Source organism: Chaetodon trifascialis, chromosome 4 (genome assembly GCF_039877785.1).
Source record: "Chaetodon trifascialis isolate fChaTrf1 chromosome 4, fChaTrf1.hap1, whole genome shotgun sequence".
NCBI lineage: Eukaryota > Metazoa > Chordata > Actinopteri > Chaetodontiformes > Chaetodontidae > Chaetodon > Chaetodon trifascialis.
In genome coordinates, this window is record NC_092059.1 from 19,154,816 (window position 1) to 19,174,479 (window position 19,664).

General features: G+C 42.7%; 1 protein-coding gene across 1 annotated transcript in view; it reads left to right on the forward strand.

The window, feature by feature from the left end:
* The first annotated feature begins 205 nt into the window (after window positions 1–205).
* The window catches only part of hmcn1 (hemicentin 1), an 82,725-nt gene continuing 63,266 nt past the window's right edge, over window positions 206–19,664 (forward strand). The window contains exons 1-4 of the mRNA XM_070961639.1: window positions 206–461; window positions 15,755–15,825; window positions 18,411–18,569; window positions 18,658–18,780. Coding sequence (XP_070817740.1) covers window positions 206–461; window positions 15,755–15,825; window positions 18,411–18,569; window positions 18,658–18,780 — 609 coding nt within the window. The remainder of the gene's footprint in view (window positions 462–15,754; window positions 15,826–18,410; window positions 18,570–18,657; window positions 18,781–19,664) is intronic.

Below are 19,664 nucleotides of genomic sequence, written 5' to 3' on the forward strand. Positions count from 1 at the left end.
GAAACCAAAGACGCGCAACAAAACCAGGCTTTCCTTTCTATCTTTTCCCCCGGTTCGTCTTGTGCACTTTAACTGTTCGACATACGTTTCTGTGCATTTTTGAGAGCCCGATGTCTCTACCTCCATCTCGAGACTCACCCTGAGGTCCCGACTGGCGAGAACAAAACACTCAAGAACTTTGCTGAAGAAGCATCTTGGCTCTGCGATGGGCAGCAGACTGGTGTGGCTGTCCCTCGCGCTGTCAGTGGCGTTTTCCGCCGGCCAAGACACAGGGGCCGGGGCCACAAAGGAGGACATCCCGGAGGGCGCATCCACCCTGGCATTCGTGTTTGATGTGACCGGCTCCATGTACGACGACCTGGTGCAGGTCATCGAGGGCGCCTCCAAGATTTTGGAGACATCCCTGAACAGACCGAAGAAAACTTTGTATAACTTCGCCCTGGTCCCCTTCCACGATCCAGGTAATGTAATGAAAAAATGCAGAGTGAAAGTCTAATTCTGTGGTGGACACTTTTTGGACGCATGACGTTTTTTTTTTTTGTTTTTTTTTTTGCTATTTTTGGTTTTGCACATTATTTGTCGCATTATTTGGAGTTTACTGCAGCGTTACAACAAAAGCACTCAGAAAAGTGAGAAATGTGATAGTTTGCTCACAATCCGCCCCTTGAATGCCTAATGTTCCTCACACCTCCAGAGGAGGGACTCTGGGGGATTCTGTCTCCGCGCACAGATGTTCAGCCTGGCGGTCACTATCATTAGCATTCCGCCAGGGTTAGTGTGTGGCTTTAGGTTTGCAATGCAGCATGATGATTATCATCACCCCTGAGTGCTCTCTCATTCTGAGCAGATAATGCCTAGACAATATATTTAACAGTAATCCTGGCTTGTAGGTCAAAGGTGTGGGCAGGTCAGAAAAATAAATGTTAAATAATGAGGACTGACATTAAGGCAAGCTACTGGAGAGCATACATTCAGTGTGTCTGGAGACTCCTGTTGGGTATAACACACTCCCAATTAACTCCACTCGCCATCACAACCACAGCTTTACCGAAGTTGACATTTAAGTTTGAAAGTTTTGGTGATGGAGGGACTTTGTGGAAAGATTTTAAAGCCCCTGTAATTACTGTTTTCTGAGAGGGAGGAGAGGTCATTTACCTGCTTGCAAAAACACCATCAAAGCTGCTGTCATGCATGTCGTGGGGGTTTGTGTGACTGATCTGAAGACACGTCAGATAGTCCACCTGCAAAATGCTCCATCAACCGCAAGAACAAGGAGACATGCTGGAGAGCACTTGCTGCAGAACTCTTTCCACAAACCTTATAAAGGTCGATGGAGACAGGCAGCAATCGAAGACGACAGAGGCAAAATCAGACTCAATAGTGGTGTTTAAGCACTTTAGGGGACAACATACTCGATTGTTTCTTTGTATAGTATCCTGCCATAACGTTATATAGGGCATTTTATATGTGCTCCCCCTCATTACTTCATAATATATAAGTTAAAAATGTACCCAGTTTAACTTGAATACACTGAGCAACTGCAGAAACAAACTGATCCAAGAGATCTGAGAGAGAAGCAACAAGATGAATCGACAGAAGTGATCTGTGCGGCGAAGAGACAGATTCCAATTCCAGATGTTTGTCCTCCTCTGCGAAACTTCAGCATGTCACAAATTCTTATGAAGCTCAATTCCTCAATCATAGATTCAAGCTGCAGCTCCGTGCCTAGAATAATAATTATATCCGAGGAAGAAGTATGCTCAGTATACACAAGTGTAACAAATGATGAATTCATTACTCTGTGCCTCAGGGGGGAAAGTAAATCTTAGGTCATTAGCAGATGATAAAAGAACTGTGATTCATTGTATCTTGGACAAAGCAACAGCAGTGAAAGAATCCTGTGATTACAGCCTGAATCTAGCTTTGAGGCTTGATTCATAGCAAATGTTACCCTCACTAAGAAGTAATTACAGTACTCTCCACTCACAGTGAACTGAAGCTGCAACAGCTTAATTCAGAAACTCTGTGTTGACGTCTCTTTACGAACTCTTTGTGTTTGTCCTGCGCCACCAACTGATGTTCGTTTGCTTCTTAAAATGTTTACGAGGATGTCAGAATGTGTTCTCCAAACCCCCGGGGGAATAGAGGAATGATCAGCGCAGCACACTCTGAGCAGGGGTAGCTGAGCATTTCCCCAAATGTTGTTCTGCCCATCTCCCTCGTGTCACTTTCTGTCCTTCTCCGCCAATATCCCAGAGCCCCGGAGAGGATCAGCTTTGCTTTCATAAGAGCTTATATTTAGGGGTTGTTTCATTCTGACACAGATCCGTTTTCTCCGCTCTCCATCCGAGCCAGTGCGATAAGGCAAACCCTCCTGTTTGATTTGGCTCCTTTTAAATCAGAGGCCGGAGCTTCCCCTTTATTTACACTGCAATCTGACACGGTAAACATTGGAGTGCCTGTTTGTGTGTCTGTGTTCCTCTGTGTGTGTGTGTGTGTGTGTGTGTGTGTGTGTGTGTGTGTGTGTGTGTGTGTGTGTGTGTGTGAAGCGAGAGTGTCAAGAGGATGCCTGGATATTGGGGTCAGGCTTGTGTGGGAAGATCAGTCAGGAAGCCTCCCCCCTTTCCTCCATCCTGCAGGGAGAGAAAGAAAGAAAGCAGGAGGATACTTCACAAGTCACTTCACTGAGGCGCAGGGGTTTGTGTATTTAACACTGCAGTCTGAAAACACTCCAGTGACACAGTGGTAGGGTTGACTTTTGGCTACCCTGGTGTGTTATCATTTCATATCCTGGTTACTTTTGAAAATAGCATCCACTTAATGAGAGAATCCATGATAAAATACCACCCTGGACTGTTGTAATAACAGCTGAACGTTGCTCTTTTGTAGCTACTGTCAAGGGAACAATGACTAATCTGTCAGTAAGGAATCCAGTTTTAGGATGAGAAGTCGAAGGTGCATTGCAGTCAGACTCTCTGGACTAGATTTATTTGAGAGTTAACAGCCAAATAAATTTGATTTCACAGCACTCGTACTGCTCTCAAGCCTGGAAATGAGGCATTTCTCCACAGAAGTTTTCCAATTAACTATGCATTTGCAAACTCTAAAATGTGTGAAGAATGTGCTTTAAGGAGAATACGCACACGTCCACAAGCTTGTTTCCAGCGCCCTCTGACATTCTGCGTTCTTCGTGGCCCTGCTGACGTCCATACACACACATGCTCGTCCTTGTAAACGCTGCCTTGCTGTGAGAGGGTGTGTTTGTGTGAATCTTGTACGTGCTTGTGTGACTGTTTAATTAGCTGATGTTGAGATGGGTCAGAGCCCAGTTCCTTGGGTCAGCGGGGGACCTCGCTCTCTCGCCACAGTCGTATACGTTCAGTGCGGTCAGAGAGTATGAAGATAGTGATGTGTGATGGCTGACACAGTCCTTTGATTTGCATCTACATCAAAAGTGTCAAAGCAAAGTTCACAAAAAATTAAATTAAGTCGTTAAATGTCATTTTTGGTTGCAAAGGCTTTGTAGTCAGTCAAGTCTTGGAACCTTTCCAGGATGCAATCTTCAATCACAGATGTCTGGAAATGATACCATCTTCAATTCTTTGCTTGTTTGGCCTTGCATGATCATCTTGTCTTTATGTTTAGGATTTTTGTTCTTCTAAATTTGGCTGACCGTTTATAACAAGGGCGACTAGTCTCTGTTCTCCCAGTATGGATGCGAAGGCACTCAAGCAGCCTTAAACGACGGCTGTTCAAGTGGGGATTGTGGTGCTCACTATTGGACAGTTTTCCTTGGAGGCTTTGATAGCTTTGCAAACATTTGTACATGTCAAAAGTCAGCGCTAGCAATTATAACATTTCAAATCCAGTGTTCTGGAGAACAAAGTCAGAAGAGAGGAACATACCTCTGCCTTAACACTTTCTGACTGCACTGGATGCCAAACAGAGAGAGGCTGACGTTCAGATTTTGATGTTCCAAAATGAAATCCATCACTGACCCTTGGAGCTTTGCTTCTGTTTAATTGGTATCCAGAGCCTGTTTTAGCTCAGTAGATGTTGACGGCCTGCCTTGCTGCCCTTTTCCAGCTGCTTGACTTAAGTCAGAAAGAGATGGACCGAGCCCTTGGTGTTGAGTGATGGGAGGAGATGACGGGATAGGTTCTACCTCCCCTGCATGATCAAAGGCACTCATCTCTGATCTCCCTTTGTTGGTGTTCAGCGTCCTTTTCCACCATCCCCTTCTCCCTTTGTTTCCTTCTTTCCAGAGCAGCACTTATTTGTCTGAACCGCCCCACCTTCGTGAGATTACAAGGAGCCTGCGTTAAGCTGGACAGAGTCAATAATGATGCTATTAGGCAGGAATGCCAAAAGAGAGAGGTGGAGGTTTTTGGAGAATTAAAGGAGGAGAGAGGAGTGTGGCAGACTGCAGTGTGTGTCTGTGTGTTTCATGTTCTAATAGACCTGCCCTGGAATATTAAAATGGCCTTTAATTTCTCAGACTGTACCTGCACCTTCTGAAGTGCCCTGAGGAGCTCTTCACCAACAGTTTGAACTGCATGTAGCTTTGTAATCGGTGCTCTGAGGTTATCGCCCTTTCATCATGGAGGGCAGCACATATCTGAGGGCTGCTTCAGGCACACTTTGTCCATTCTGTTCCCTGTTTACAAATTTTGGTGTTACAGCTTGAGAGATGCCAAGGTTATTATGAATCAAGGATGTTGCTTGTATTTTGGAAAGTCACAGGTAGTTGACCTTTGAGTAAGCTAGATGACATGAATCCATTTGACATCAATGACCCATTCAAGAGGCATTTGTCAAACGTTGTACTGTTTCCCTCTTGGCTTTGGATTTGTTTTCCAATCCCTGTTGAATTCTGAGCCTCGTCCTGAGCTCCTGAGGGTTCCTGTGCCCTGGTTGTGACGCCTGCAGCTCTTTGACATCACTGTCTGGGCTCTTGACCTTTAATGGCTTGTTTTTTGTTTGTGTTCCAGTATCTTTTGGGTGACTCTCTTGAACAGACTGTAGTCGTTAAAGAGTGGAGAAACAGCATGGGAACTTTAGATGACACATAGCTTGAGGTGCATAAAGCATAACGATTCATGGTTGGAAGTGAGCTGAGGCTTATAGAAAGCTAGAATAGGGAGAGTTTATGCAATCAAACTAAACTTTTGCTGTAATGCAATATGACATCATCCTGGCAGGTGCTGCGTTGGCCCATTAAATACTGTATGTCCTGATTATTTCATAGTCTGAATGCCATATTTCTACTGTTTACCTTGTGAGCAAAGACAGAAAAGCTTGTAAAATCCTGTCTCATATTGTTATAGACCACTGTGTATGGTACTTTGGCATCTGACCATATTTCTACTCATTGGTACCTGAAGTAATCTGCCAGCACCAACTCATTGTGGTTCAGTTATCAAGTAGAATCTTTTTGCATCAAAACAGGTATTTCAGTGCTATTGTAAATATGATGAGTTAAAAAAAGATTTCTCTTTTGAAGACAGTTCCCTACTTACGGACTAATCTGACTGTTCCCCTCTGTATGTTTAGAGACTTGCACTGTGTTTGCAGCATGTCTGAGATGTGTTTTTCCTGTTCTAGCACAGATATGTTTACCTTACCTGTCCTTAACTCTTACCATGTGTCCACAGCATAAGCAACTGGTCACTCCAAGTCCATTTATCTAGCAGAGTTGAGCACCTGGAGCAAGTCAGGTGATTTTGCTAACATCTGCCACTGCTTGCCTTTCGTCGGTGTGGAACGGCTTTTAAATGCTGCTGTTGCACTTTGTTTCGTCAATGGCTGGAACAGTGGAGTGGCTGGAGACAGCTTGAGCCACATAACACATTCAGAGACTTCTGATATGGTTATGAATAACACACTGGCCCATTTTTGTGCCTCTGCAACAAAAGTTTGGGTCCCAAACCACTCAAAATTCACTGCCCTGGAATCCAAGTGGATTGTTTCCAGCTGCTCACTGCCAGCTATACCAGCTGCACACTTACGTACACTATGTATGTTTGTATTTGCCAATCAGCATTTTTTCTTGCTTTATTACTCATAATAATAAGCAGCAACCTCAGCACTTTTACTGTTGCCCCTTCAATGAGCGCTTTCCTCAAATCAGGACTTTTTTATAGTCAATTTAGACTCCACAGATCAATGTCTAGACATTACTAAGGAAACATTTTCCCAAAAGGACTTTTTAGCACAGATACATTGATTTCATTGTTTTGCATCATACTTTCAGGGTCTGCAGGGCTCATTTGGAACACATTAGATTTATGTCCTTATAGGTCTGGCTCCAACGTTAAAAATTCCCATGGTTTGGTATGGCATGACCTCATTTTCTTTACTGTGTAAGCTGTTTATGTGCATTTCAGTTGAAACATATGTTAGGTTTCAGCGGCTTGGCTGGTGTGGTCAGAGTGACATTTTGAGTTGTAAAGACATAAGAATAGTCCTATCTCCCTCTTTTCTTTTGGTTTCACTATTTCGGTTGACTTTCACTGCTCTCATCAGCCTCTTCTTTCCCCTCCCAGCAGGTGGCTGTTTTCCACAAAAAGCCTTTGATAAACCCACTGCACCCTGCCTTCCTGGCTCTAGGTGGCATCCAGATTGGCAGCTAACTGGTGAACGTGGTGAAGCATTTCGCTGCTTAAGCGCCAGATATCTCCTTCAGCAGTTAGTCGAAGCCAAAACAGAGGTTAAAGTAGAGTGAATGGTTGACTTGGGTATGTCATTTGGCTGAAGACACATCTGAATACTTCTGCTGTTCCGTATCTGCTGGATTTGCAAATAGGAAACTGTTTGCGAACACGTTCAGCAGAACAACTAACAGCTTTATAAGGTGATAATATGTCAGCGTTGTTGCCAAAAAAGTTAATTATTGTTGTGGCCAGTAAATCCTGTCTGCTGGGCCAGCATTACCATACTGGAATAGACCAAGCAGGGCATTGCATCCTTGTAAAACCTTTAAGTATCTTATTATGGCAGGACCATAGGTTTACAGCCAAATTTGAGCAGGAAGTTCACAGTGACAGTATGTACAGTATGTGTGTTTACGAAAATTGACGAGCTCACGCGATGGAAGCACAGCTGAACTATTTTAAGAGTTCTGTTGTTCTGTCAGAAAGATGTTTTATTTAATGCAGATTGTTCGCCTTGTTGGCGATTAGCCAAATCCCTGAGAATGTCGTGAAAATGATTCTCTGGGTATGCAAGAAAACGTTGTGCCTGCCTGTGTGCAGCATGTTGTGTTGGGGATAGAAGGAGTGATTAAACAGCAAGGGATCTAAACATTTTGATTGACATGGAGGCCTGTGCGGTTTTTATGTGTCTGAACGAAACAAGTGTTTAGGGAATCTGAATTACAGGCTGCAAGGCTGAAGGTCAGGCTGACAGTGCCCTCTGCCCCTCGCCTCTGCTGGGTATGTGTGGGGGGAAGTCGTGTATCATGAAGATCACTGTAGACCAGTGTTTCCCAACATTTTCAATGCCACAGCACACTTTCTATGCTCTGAAAATCACTGGGCACAGTTAAACATTTCAAAATGATGCACACATGTTAAACTGGGTTAATTCCCGACAGATATAGTATTATTCAGTGAGACCTGAGCTTGTCTTGATGAACCTGGTATTTTGTGTCAACCTGATGACAAGCACAAGCATGACAAGACTAAAATAATCTTCTTTCCCACATAAAACATTTACAGCTTCAATTTTGAATTTTCACAAAGCACCTGGGCGGTTTCGAAGGCGCTCTCGAGTGCCGTGGCACACTGTTCGGAAATCCCTGCCTCAGACATCTGAGTGTGCGTCTGTGTGTGGTCGGCAGTGCTGATCTGCTGCATCTGAGGTTTCTCAGTCTGCTTCAGCACGCACAATTAGAATTTCCTCCCTAAAACAAAAGAGGCACTCGAAACAGAAAACACCACCCAGTCACTTCTGAGCATTCACCGTCACCCATAAAATACGTACTTTGTCATGAGCTTTGCAATATTGTGGTTGTAATATCAAGATCGTTACCAAGCCCTCTACTTAATTTTTGAGGCAAATTAATGCAATTAAAAGGGCATATTTAATTGTGAAGTTCTCTTTTTTTCTCAGAGTGAATCATAGAATCAGCCTCAGCCAAGTCTCAGGGTTTTGGCCTTTGTTTCTCCAATGGATACCATATGTAGAGACGTCACCACGTCCTCTGTGTTGTGTGTGTGTCTGTGCCAGTTTTTGCCCTTTCGGCGAGAGGCATTTAGAGGCTTAACCGAGACAACACTACCCAAAGCCTCTCCAAGCCTCAGCATTGTCTTTTTCATCCCCTTCTCCAGCCCCTTCCCCCTGCCCTGCTCATCCTTAATATGTTGTCAAGGCAATAAAATGAGCATCTGTCTTACTTCTTCACTGTGATGCATTATGGGTAAGGGAGATGTTACACAACACAACCCATTTGGGTGAGGTCAGTTAAGTAAGCTGTCGTTGTAGCCATGCAAAGGTGTCAGCCAGACTTATGGCCATGATTTGTTTGTTTTTCAGTTTTCCGTGTTTCACAGGTGAAGTTGCTTAAGATTTTGAGACAAGAACAAGATTTATCACTGCTTGACCCAGAAAACGGACCATCAATCAGTATTGATAGAAACCGAAAAATGTTAAAGAGAAATGAGTGGCCATATGGAAAAAAGAAGGGAGGTGCTGAACAGAGAATTGATAACGCAGCTCTGACACCAATGTTCTTACATCAGACCAGAACTCTTCCACTCAGTCCCATTCCTTTGAATTGTTTGCTTTTAGATGTCCCACTCAGTGTTACCTCCAAAAGTTTATGTTTGAAATAATGGACATAAGCTGCCAAACAGCAGGTTGCATATAAGTGTTGGATGATATTAATACAAACCAGATACTGGCAGATTGTTTCTTCACATGAACTAAAAAGGGAAAATCAAAATTCCAAGTAATCTCAAAACACACCTTGATTGAAAGATTTCTGGGGGAGATAAAAGATAAGCGACAATACTAATACAGACTTTTTTGTGCAGTATGGTGTGCTAAACTAAACTAAACTTAAATAGCCTAAAAAAAGCTCAATTCTGGCAGTTCTGAAATATGCTAGAAAGGCACACTAATGTGTGACGCATTGGATTTATGTAGTGTGTCCTGTGCAGACCATTTACAGATCATAGAGTTCAATAGCACCAGCCTGTGAAGGTCAAAAGTCAACCTTGAAGACTGGGTCAGAAAGAGTCTCAGAAATTGTAACTCATTCCTCCTTGTGCTGCTTTTCTCTGAATGCCATTCAAGAACACAAATAGCTCACCTTTACCCAGGTCACCAAGACAATTTTATTTATGTAACTCACCTAAATACACTCTGTACTTCAGACATTAGTTGTAAATACATGCCATGTATTCTTACACATTACAAAGTATATACATGGACAAATAATGCTTGAATTTTATGGCCCAACATTCAAAAATTGACAATATCTCTTTTGTTGCGTGCAGACATAATCTATTGATGACAAAGACTGAACTTGTTTTAAAGCAATGCATTATTCACATACCCTCATCTTGCCTCCATATTTGTCAGCCTTCCTCTCATGTTGTTGGTATTCAGACACGAAGTCCACACAGACAGATTACATTCAACTCTTTTAAGTTCTTCTCTGCAGAAGTCTGCAAATCCACACGTCACATTCAGTCATGCAGAGCTTGTGGTGAGAATGAGACTAAAGCATTGACTGCAAACATGTGATAAAGTTTATATGGATCCTCAAGAGAAGAGATGTTTGCTGGGTCCACCAAGCCTCTGGCCCCACCCTCTCCCAGGCCAGATGTAAATGGAGCATCAAAAGAATGCAGTAACAAGTTGAAATCATCATTCAGTTCCTCATCTTTTCTGCCTACCGTGCACTTAAGACTTTGAGATAATGTTTATGAAGACCATGAGCAATAACAGCGCACAGATGGCCCGTGCTGACAGATACGCGTTTTTAAATCTTGGGTTGGCCACAACGGTTATTTCCTCCTACATTTTCATGAGTCACTGCTGCAGAGGACATTAAGAAGGCTGCATCAATGTACAGGCCAAAACTGTTCAGGTGCAGTAGAATATAAATTAATGAAGTCATACAATGTTAGCTTGAACTTATACAGGTGGAGCACACCTCAGCAAGAACACACCCCCACAGTTTTCATTTAATGTCAGATACTGATATCACTTCCACTTTAATGCTATTTCTTCTTTCCTGGAAAGAGGGAAGCGACAGAAAAGATAGGCGAGATGATACCTACAGCAGCATTTCTTTCTTCAGCATTTCATCATTTTATTACCTCTATGCAAAAGCATAAACTGTATCCCCTTAAAAATATACATACTCAGGCAGGGGATTCCCATTTGTTGCAAAGTTGCATGAATGACCTCACCACAGAACCACACATCCCCATAAATGACAATTATAAATTTACACCCACACACGCATACGCACGGCACACACTTAATTAAGGCTAACCCTCGGGTTGCATCCTCTTCTGTGTTCTGTCTCCGGCACCAGTTATGAAGCCAAGATTGACGACTGCCGAAGGGTTCAGATCTGCAGTCTGTCTCTGGAACATGCTCCCCATCAGACCGTCCATCTGGGAGGGATTACATGCCTGTGTGTGGCGTGTGCTTGAGTTTGGTCTCGCTATATGTTTGTGTGTGAATTGTTGCATGTGTGATCATTTGAACTCACGAGTGCAATTAATAGAGATCTGTGGTGTTTGCGGCCCGTCGTCCCGAGGCGCATCCAGTTGTGCCTGGTGAAGTGAAACGAGAGACACTGTAACCAGCTTCAGTTCAGCTGCGCGGTGGTCCTGCTCTCTCTCGCTCTGGTGGTTGTGGGGAGAAGTTTCCATCACAATTGCATTTTGTGGTGGCTTGAAATCAAGGTTGTTGTCAGCTCTGTCTCTCCGGGCTAAACCTCAGCCTTTAGATGGCAGCTGGTGGAGTCAGGCAGGGTGAAAGAAGCAGTTAGGTAGAAAAAGAGGGAGAAGAAATGTAGATGACATGGATTTTGCAGCATGGTGACTGATAAGCTTTGTGTCCAGTCGAGAGGAAAGAGTGAAAGCGAAGATTTTTAAGACCGCCAGTTTACATCAAGCCAAAATCTGATCTTTTTATGTTGTCAGTCAACAAGACCTTATTTGAAATAATAACTCTAAATGGAGATTATCATCCCGTGAGAGGGTCTAACCACTTCCTCTCCGCTCTGCTTTCCCATTTTAAATAGGCAACACATATGAGCTTGGTAAAGAGCAGGAATTAATCTTTCACAAGGCTGCAATTTCCTGCTCGAGAAAACCTCTCGGGCTGATTTCACCACCGGTGTCTGAGTAAAGCTGGCCAATTTGAGCAAATTTAATTAGGGATTTAGATCTCTTGGAAAAAGGCAAGCAAAAGAAAGGAAGACAAATTAAAATGAAAATAAATGAATAAAAAGTTGGCAATAAGTTGGAAGGGAAATAAAGTTACTAGTTAAAAAGGGATGAAAGAAAAGGAGAGTTAGCAATTAAGAAAGAAAGAAAGAAAGAATGATAGTGCACATAGTTTTTTGTATGCAGTTTACTCAGACTTATTTAGATTGGTTGCCTCTTCCCAAGAGGTATCTGCATCATCTGCATTTATATTTGTTTGTGTTTGTGTGCCTTACCTCTCATATATGTCTGCAAACACGTCTGCTCCTTCGCTTTCAGCATGTACAGTGCTGGACACTTCCCTCGCCAAGGCGCACTAATTGCACCATGTGCTGTTTCACATATGTTTTCTCAGTGGGGCTGATTAAGTGAATTATGCCCCATAGCTGACAGTCAGGATGACAGCCACTCTCTTTCTGGCACGTTTTACCCTGAGTCAGCACAATGACAGCAAACCTTGTGTGTTTACAGCCTCTGCTGCTGTTAAGTGCTGTAACAGCTTCATGTTGTGTAACCTGTTGGATTTTGTTGGAGTCTCTCAGGACCTCTTTTACCTGACCGTTATTTGAGTGAATAACGTATACTGGAGATGTCTAACAGCTCATTTTGAAAACTGGGGCACATTTGGCACATTTTGTCAATAAAAATCTTGAACCTTGACTGAACCAGTGCCTGTAAAGTAGAGAAAAGAACACAGCCCTCGCTGTGTGACTGTGCTGCTGCCGGTATTGACGAACAGACGGTTCAGTTTAGGTTTTCCTCAGGTTGCTGTTGGTCTGTATTGTCACAGTCATTGGTTTTCTGGAGCTCTGTGATGAGGCTTTTATAAACCAGAGTAATTATGAGTTAGGAAAATCCTGGTCTTTGCCTTCAGGAATGAAACAATGAAAAGAAATGTTGCAGACGCTAAATGTAATTGCTGCCACTGCTCTATAAACTCTCCCCACTGTGGCAAAAGGTCTTGCCGGCAGCAAACAGAGAGCGCATAAAGGGCATGGCTTTCCCAAACTGCCACTTGATATCATGGTGACAACTTTGCAGAAATGTCAGTAGTACATAGAACAGTGTCCCTTTCGATTGTCTATCACGCACTGGAGCAGCTTGTGAAGCGCCCATGTCTTATATATGGCTGTCAAAATTCTGAATTTATTTGGTTGGAAGACATTAACGGCTGTGATCTTCCAGCGTGTTGGCCTTGGGTTTCCTTGCTGTTGATGTTGAAGGGAAAGAGAAACTCGCTCCACAGTGAATGCGTGAGTGATTCCCAGCAAATTACTTTAAGCCCTAATGTCAGTGGAGGTGAAACTAAGTTTGCCATTGGACAGTTGCCCAGTTCGTTCCATCCCATCAGACTTTCTGTGAGTGTTTAAGCTTGCACGTGATTTGCAGATGCATGCTTTTACAGCCGGCATTACGGATGAATGCTGTAAGAACGGTGAAGAAGGTGGAGGCTGGAGTAATTGGCTTTGTTTGTTTATTTCAAGGCCACTTCCACAACAGATTAAAAAAGAGAACAGGATGAGATGCAGTCTTCACTTTGATTTGTTTGGTTTCGTCATTTTCTCTCCTTTGTTGTTCCTCCTTGTCAGACTTTAAAGCATTCTTCCTCTCTGAGTTCATTCACTTGGCCATGCTCATGCCATTTATGTGTTTCTTGTCATCACAGAGAAAGCATTAAAACTATTTCCTGTGGTGCCGCCAGAAGACTGTGTTCAGATTTCTTTGTATAGTATGAAATCATGTTAGGTGAGTTAGCATCTCTTTTCCTCAAACATGTTTTATTCATTACCGTCTGGTGGTAAATGAGGAAAAAAGCTTTGTTCCTTGCTATATTTTGTGCACAGAACCATTAGTTTGACCCTCCAGACGTGCAGGGAGAACATGTTTTTGGAAATGAAGCAGTAACGATTGCCCTTCCCTTGACCGCAATTCATGAGGTGCTCTTGGGCAGCACGCTTTAGCCCCAACAGTTGTAGTGGACTGCTCGTATGGGGAAGCTCCCAGGCGTGAGTATTTGTAACTGCTTGACTTTGGAACTGACACTGAAAAGAGGCACTCATGTTTTGATTTCTAAATATGGATAAATGCACATTTAAAGAAAAAGTAGCGATGACCGCAGCACCACCTTTAACTTGGAGTGTCAAAGTCGAAGATCATTACACAAGACGAGTTTGAAGATTTCGCTTCATGTCATCCCATACTGTTTGGAGGTCATGAGTATTAGCTATGGTTTTCCACAGTACTGGTGCAAAGATGATGGCTGTGGTGAGGGCCGCTGTAGCCAAAACACTACTTAGAACAGCCATGGGAACTTCTCCCACAAGGAAAGAGATGTCAACTTTTCCATCTCTGAAAACTTTGGCTCGAGATCTGTGTTCCGATCAGAGCAGCCAGACACCATTTCCATGTTAGTTTTAAAAAGTGTCTCTGATTCCCACAAATGTTCCTTCACTCCACCGTGGTGACTTACAAGGATGCCAAAATCAGGATCACTTGGGACAAGGCTTCTTGCTTCTCTGTGTACATTATTATAGAAAATGAAAGTGCGCATGAGGTGCTCTTCAAGAAGGAATGTGAGGTGATGGAGACTGCAAAGAAAAGAAAAGGCTTCCTGACTGCATGCAGTGTAAAGTTATGTCACATTCAACAACCCATGTTTGTTAATTAATAATAAAAAATTGGACCCCTGGTCTGGTGGACAGAGTTGAAGTTGTAAAACAGTTCAAACTGTATCCTTTTTCAAAAGTCAGGGATCCTTTGAAATTGCTCTCTCCTCAACAAGGGAAACCTTGTTTTCCACTCTGCTTGCATGTGCAGAACTGCAGTGTGTGTGTGTGTGTGTGTGTGTGTGTGCGCCTGTGTGCCTACGTGTGTGTGCTTTTTGCAGCCCCTCATCAGGCTCATTCCACAGCACAGCTGCAGTGGCTGAAGTCACACAGTTTGACTCAAGAAGGGGCTTAGCAGCTCATTAACGGATAGAACAAAGTAAGCTGAGAAACAGCACTGACTACCAGCACTGGCTGAGGTGCAGAGCACATGCCCTGTTGTCAGTATGTGGCGGTGGTGCTCTACTTGTATGTTACAGTCAAAGATGGCCTCACTTGGGTCAAATCCCAAGTAGACGTTGACACAAGAACATGACATTCACTGAACTGAAAAGCCTTTCATGTGCAACCACAGAGGAGCCAATAACACATGGAAGAAAGATTTCAATATTTTCTGATATTTTAAAGACAAACAAGTAATTAATTAATTAATTGATTGATTAACTTATATACTAATAATCATTAGTTACAGCCCTATATGACATCTGCTGCATTTTTCTTTAACCCAACCAAAGGTATTGAGGGTATTGCCTGTTGTACAAATTGAAAATCCCTTCAAGACAAATGTGTGATTTGGGCCATATACTGTTCATACAGCTGACTTAACTTGACTTTACTGGACAGTGAAAAATGATTTAAAGAGCATTGATGTTGCTTTTGTGTTATAGTGATCTGAGTGTATAGATGATACAAATACACCGAAAAATAAACAGAGTAAGGCACTCATACACTTACATGCAGACACAGTGTATAACTACACACATCTAGTGGAAAGTCTGTCATCCTTCATATTTCCAGTGTATTTTACTTTAATTTGTTTACAAAGATCATCATTTCAGGATTCCCAGTGGAATCATAACAGTGTCAGTCAAGTTAGACTCAACCAATCATTCATAAACTGACATCACACAATTTGTGTTTTAATGACTGTAGCTCTTTTTTTTAAAACTCATTGTTTTTAACTCTGTATTCCTGGACAGTATGGGGTTCACCATTTGCACCTCTGTCTACTCTATCCGCTATATCCAGTCTAAGTTCTGGTTGATGACATGTCGACTATACCAGCTTTGCTATCAGTGGCAGAACAAATTGGAGGTCTTTTCAGAGCATCAGTACAGATGTTCAAATGTTCATCATAGCCGTCTTGAGAAACATTTTAAGACTATGTCTCTGATCCTCCCTGTCATTCCCTTTATGTTTTTATCATCTGTCAGTCTTCTCAGTCTTCTCACATTTACCTCTTTCCCTTTCTCTCTTAGTTAAATATATCTCCTTTCCTGAAGTTTTTCCTCACAGCTGTCCATAATGTGACATTTTAATCTGGACATCCGTGCACATGTGCCAAAACTAATATTTGGCTCAAGAGAGGAGTTTAGGAAACAAAAATGTTTTCAGTTATTCATCTGATGCAGACTTCAGCCTGTGGCCCTATTAATCACGCAGCCTCTTTCTGTTGTTGTTGCTCTTTTTTTTTTGCAGAGATTGGACCCGTAACAATCACAACAGACCCCAAGAAGTTCCAGTATGAACTGAGAGAGCTGTACGTTCAGGTGGGTTCAGAGATCACATTCATCAAACCATCAATAGCAGCAGTAGCCTGGATGCTGTAGCGGGAGCATAAGGTCATCTGGCCTTGATAAAAGCAGCAGACTGAGCTCATACCAGACGTCTGGGCAGAGACGCTTGTTAGTTGATTAAGACCAAGCCTGATCAGTTAGTCGACACTGGATGATGTGAGAAATGTTTTTCTTTACTCTTCTTTCAGACTTGCGGTTGCTGTTCCAGTTTTTAGTGGGTTTTAATCTTTCATATAACGCTGCCATAAAGGCTCACACGCTCCAAGGCATTGATCGCACGTTGACCTCGCTTTTGCTAATGAAAAACCCTTCATCGTCCCATGTTTATTTGCCTTCCTGCCCCATTACAAACAAATGCATAAACAAAAACATACAACGGCTAGAAAGCTAAACAGCTTTCTGCCAACTTTGAATTTTTGTGTAATCACTTGATGAGAGGAAAGACATTGTGCAGAAACCTTGTTTTGCACCACTTGAGCAAAAACTGGCAGTGGGACTGTTCATGTCGGAGGATGACAGAGGCAGACAGACACAGACAGAGACAAGTAATATTCAGAGGTCTGTCCTTTGAAGAAAAAGATTTGGCGTGTCTGTGCATCCTTGGCATGTGCTGCTGTTAATCTGGTGTGCGAGTGTGTTGTGTGTAGCATGGAAGAGATCCAGTTTCCTCTCACTTGCTGCTTCATTCCTGAGTCTGTTTTTCCTCCCCCCACATCTTCACCTGCACAACCCCTGAAGAGGCTTTGGCCAGAGTGCATGGAAAAGATATTTTTGGGAATTGACATTTTTCTTCAAATTGAAATTCCTCTGACGTGAACACCATTGTGTCTAGGGGTGATGATGTTTGGCAACACGGCATGTTTTTAAGCCACAAGAGCAAAAGTGCGCAGAGGGGTTATTGGGCTTAGTGTCGAGGGCGAGTGGGGAATGGGGGAGTGGGTCTCAGTTCAAAGGAGGGATGTTGGGGTTCAAGGGAGACAGAGGATTCCTGTCTCTTCATCTTCCGCCTCCCCTGGCCTAAAATCATGGGTCACTCCATTCCAGATGTTGGGGATGATGCATGATAGCTAACTATTGAACCCCACAGGCACACAAAAATGTCTGTTGGAATGCTGCAGAGGACATTTGTCTTTGACCACACCTACGAGACAGAGAGAGACTGTGGATGGCAAAGACAGATTGAACACACGCACACACACACACACACACACACACACACGGTCATACATTTTTAACTTTGTTGCTCCTGTCAGTTTTGTTGGATTGTTAGATTATTTTTGCCCCTTTGTCAATTTTTCAGCTGCATATCTTTAAAAGCTACAAAGTTCAGTAAATACTGGCAGCCGTTGTGTCTTACAAAGTTTGTGCTGCTATTTATGTATGGCTGATGGGAAAGTCCAGCATCAAGGACTTTCTGCTGAAATATCAAGCATTCAGTCAAATGCAGTTTTATTTAAACATTGTTCTGCCACAAAATCTATTTGTATGATGCCTGTAATGTTCAGTTTTTGTTGACTTTGTCATAGAGGTGTTAATTCAAGTATATGTTTTAGCACTGAGTTAGTGATTAGTGATGGTGCTGTACTGGACTGCATTTAAGTGAGCGGTGTTACTAATATTCTGCCCCCCTTATATCTGTAAATTGGAGGGACAAAAAAAAAAAAGAATAGAAACACCTGGCAACATAATGTAATCCAGTACAGCACCTCCTGTAACTATGACCTCAACAATAAATATCTAATTGAATTTACACATTCCTGACGTCACCAAAACATCATGAACTTCATAAAGATACATCTTATAGCAGGGAAGTTGTGTTTCATCACATTAGATTGCAGATGTACCTAATAAAATGGCCATGTTTTGGTGCACATGTGTACATGGTGTGGTCTTAATAAACCCAGTGTTCCTCGCTGTCCTCCTCAGTGTCTCCCTCACTGTCCTCCGTTTCAGAGGACGGTTTTGTTTTGATCAAAAAACAGATGATTGAACTTCCTTTAGCCTGTATAAAACATACCTGTTTTGTCTGCTAGATGTTGGTGCACTTATGGTTAGCTTCAATCCACAGCGCTGACAGGGTCATGGAGCCACTTTTCCAAGAACGGTGTTCTGCTCGGGTTTAGCTTCACATTTTTTGTAGGTGGCGGAACGCCAAATTAGCCAACGTCTGTTGTTTCTGGACATCTCTCACAGTATGTTACATCATTGGATCAAATAGGAAGACGAGAAATGTGTGTTAATGATCAGTGAGAGTGACTTCTTTCTTCTTCAAACTATTTACAGTGTCCACCCACAGTGATCCCATTCATGACGTTGTGTGTTCTATTAACCCGACCCAATTCAGTTGCTGCCTGGTACATAGAGGCACGTTTTGAAACAGCTGGACATTATGCATTTCTGAGTTTTGTCATGCATGTGTTCCTGCGCACTAGATATGTGCTATAGCTGACTATAACCAACATGTTTGCTGGACAAATCATAGAACTGTGTTGTTGGTTTACAAACTCATACATATGTACATGCACACTATTTGCTGATGATGTTCGTCTCTTTCTCAGGGAGGCGGGGATTGTCCGGAGATGAGCATTGGTGCCATTAAGATTGCTTTAGAAATCTCCTTGCCGGGATCCTTTATTTACGTTTTCACAGACGCCCGTTCCAAAGATTACAAGCTGACCCATGAAGTCCTGCAGCTCATTCAGCAGAAGCAGTCACAGGTTTGGATATCGCTGTAATATACAGTACATTGCGTACAGGTTTAGGGGTAAAGAGATCACATTTTTATGCGTGTGTATATGTGTGTAGGTGGTGTTTGTGCTGACAGGGGACTGTGATGACAGGACCCACATCGGCTACAAGGCTTACGAGGAAATCGCCTCCACCAGCTCTGGGCAGGTCTTCCATCTTGACAAGAAGCAGGTCAATGAGGTAAGTTCAGTCCTGAAAGGAAATTTGCAGCTGCACTTCTTTTCTCATTGCTTCTTTGACAAGTACAAGCTTTTGGAGTCAGAAGAAAAACTTTCTGCATTCAAAAGGCAAGCTTTGGTCGCAGTATTCAAGTCATTTCAGCTTGGCCTGTGTAGATTCAATGGCAGTAGAAGGTTTTACAGCCTCTCTTCTGTGTTTTGCTGTGCCCACGTTCAAGCCTGGACTCCAGATCAAATGTGCAGGAAACGTTTAATTGATTGATGCGTACCATAGCTCTTTATAACCTTTCCAAGAAATGTAGATCAACAGTCTCGGTCTGGGCAGTGAGTCAAAGCCTGAAGTTTGAATGGTATTTCTGTTTTAATACTGTAAGGAGGGGATAACAGGAAGGGATCCTCATTTTAGAACAATCTACTCTGAAGTCGGCATGAAAGGCCCCTTTTTTTAGGAAGACTCCCATTTCTCTATTTATACACCTTCTCTGACTGTCCTGCTTTGTCTTTGTATGTCATATTGGCTCATCAGCAGTATCATTTTCACTAAACCATTTGTAGGATTATATAAAACACTCCTCTAACAGCCTGTCTGTGCTGTAGCTTTGTAACTACTTTTGAGAAACGCTGCTATCAAATATCTTGACCGTGGTTTGTTTTGTTCTTTCAGTGCTTATTCTAAAGAAACAGATTTGAATTGATGGTGACATATTGATGCACAAAAATGCTTGTGGTTTTCAGGAACAGAATTCAAGAGAAATTAAGAATTTGACTCAAAACTTTCTATTTCTCCGTGCAACCAGCTTCACCCTGGGTCCTTTTGAAATGAATGCACTGCATCACATACTCTGTCTGCAGTTAAATAGCATTAGGGTCTGGGTCTCACGCAGT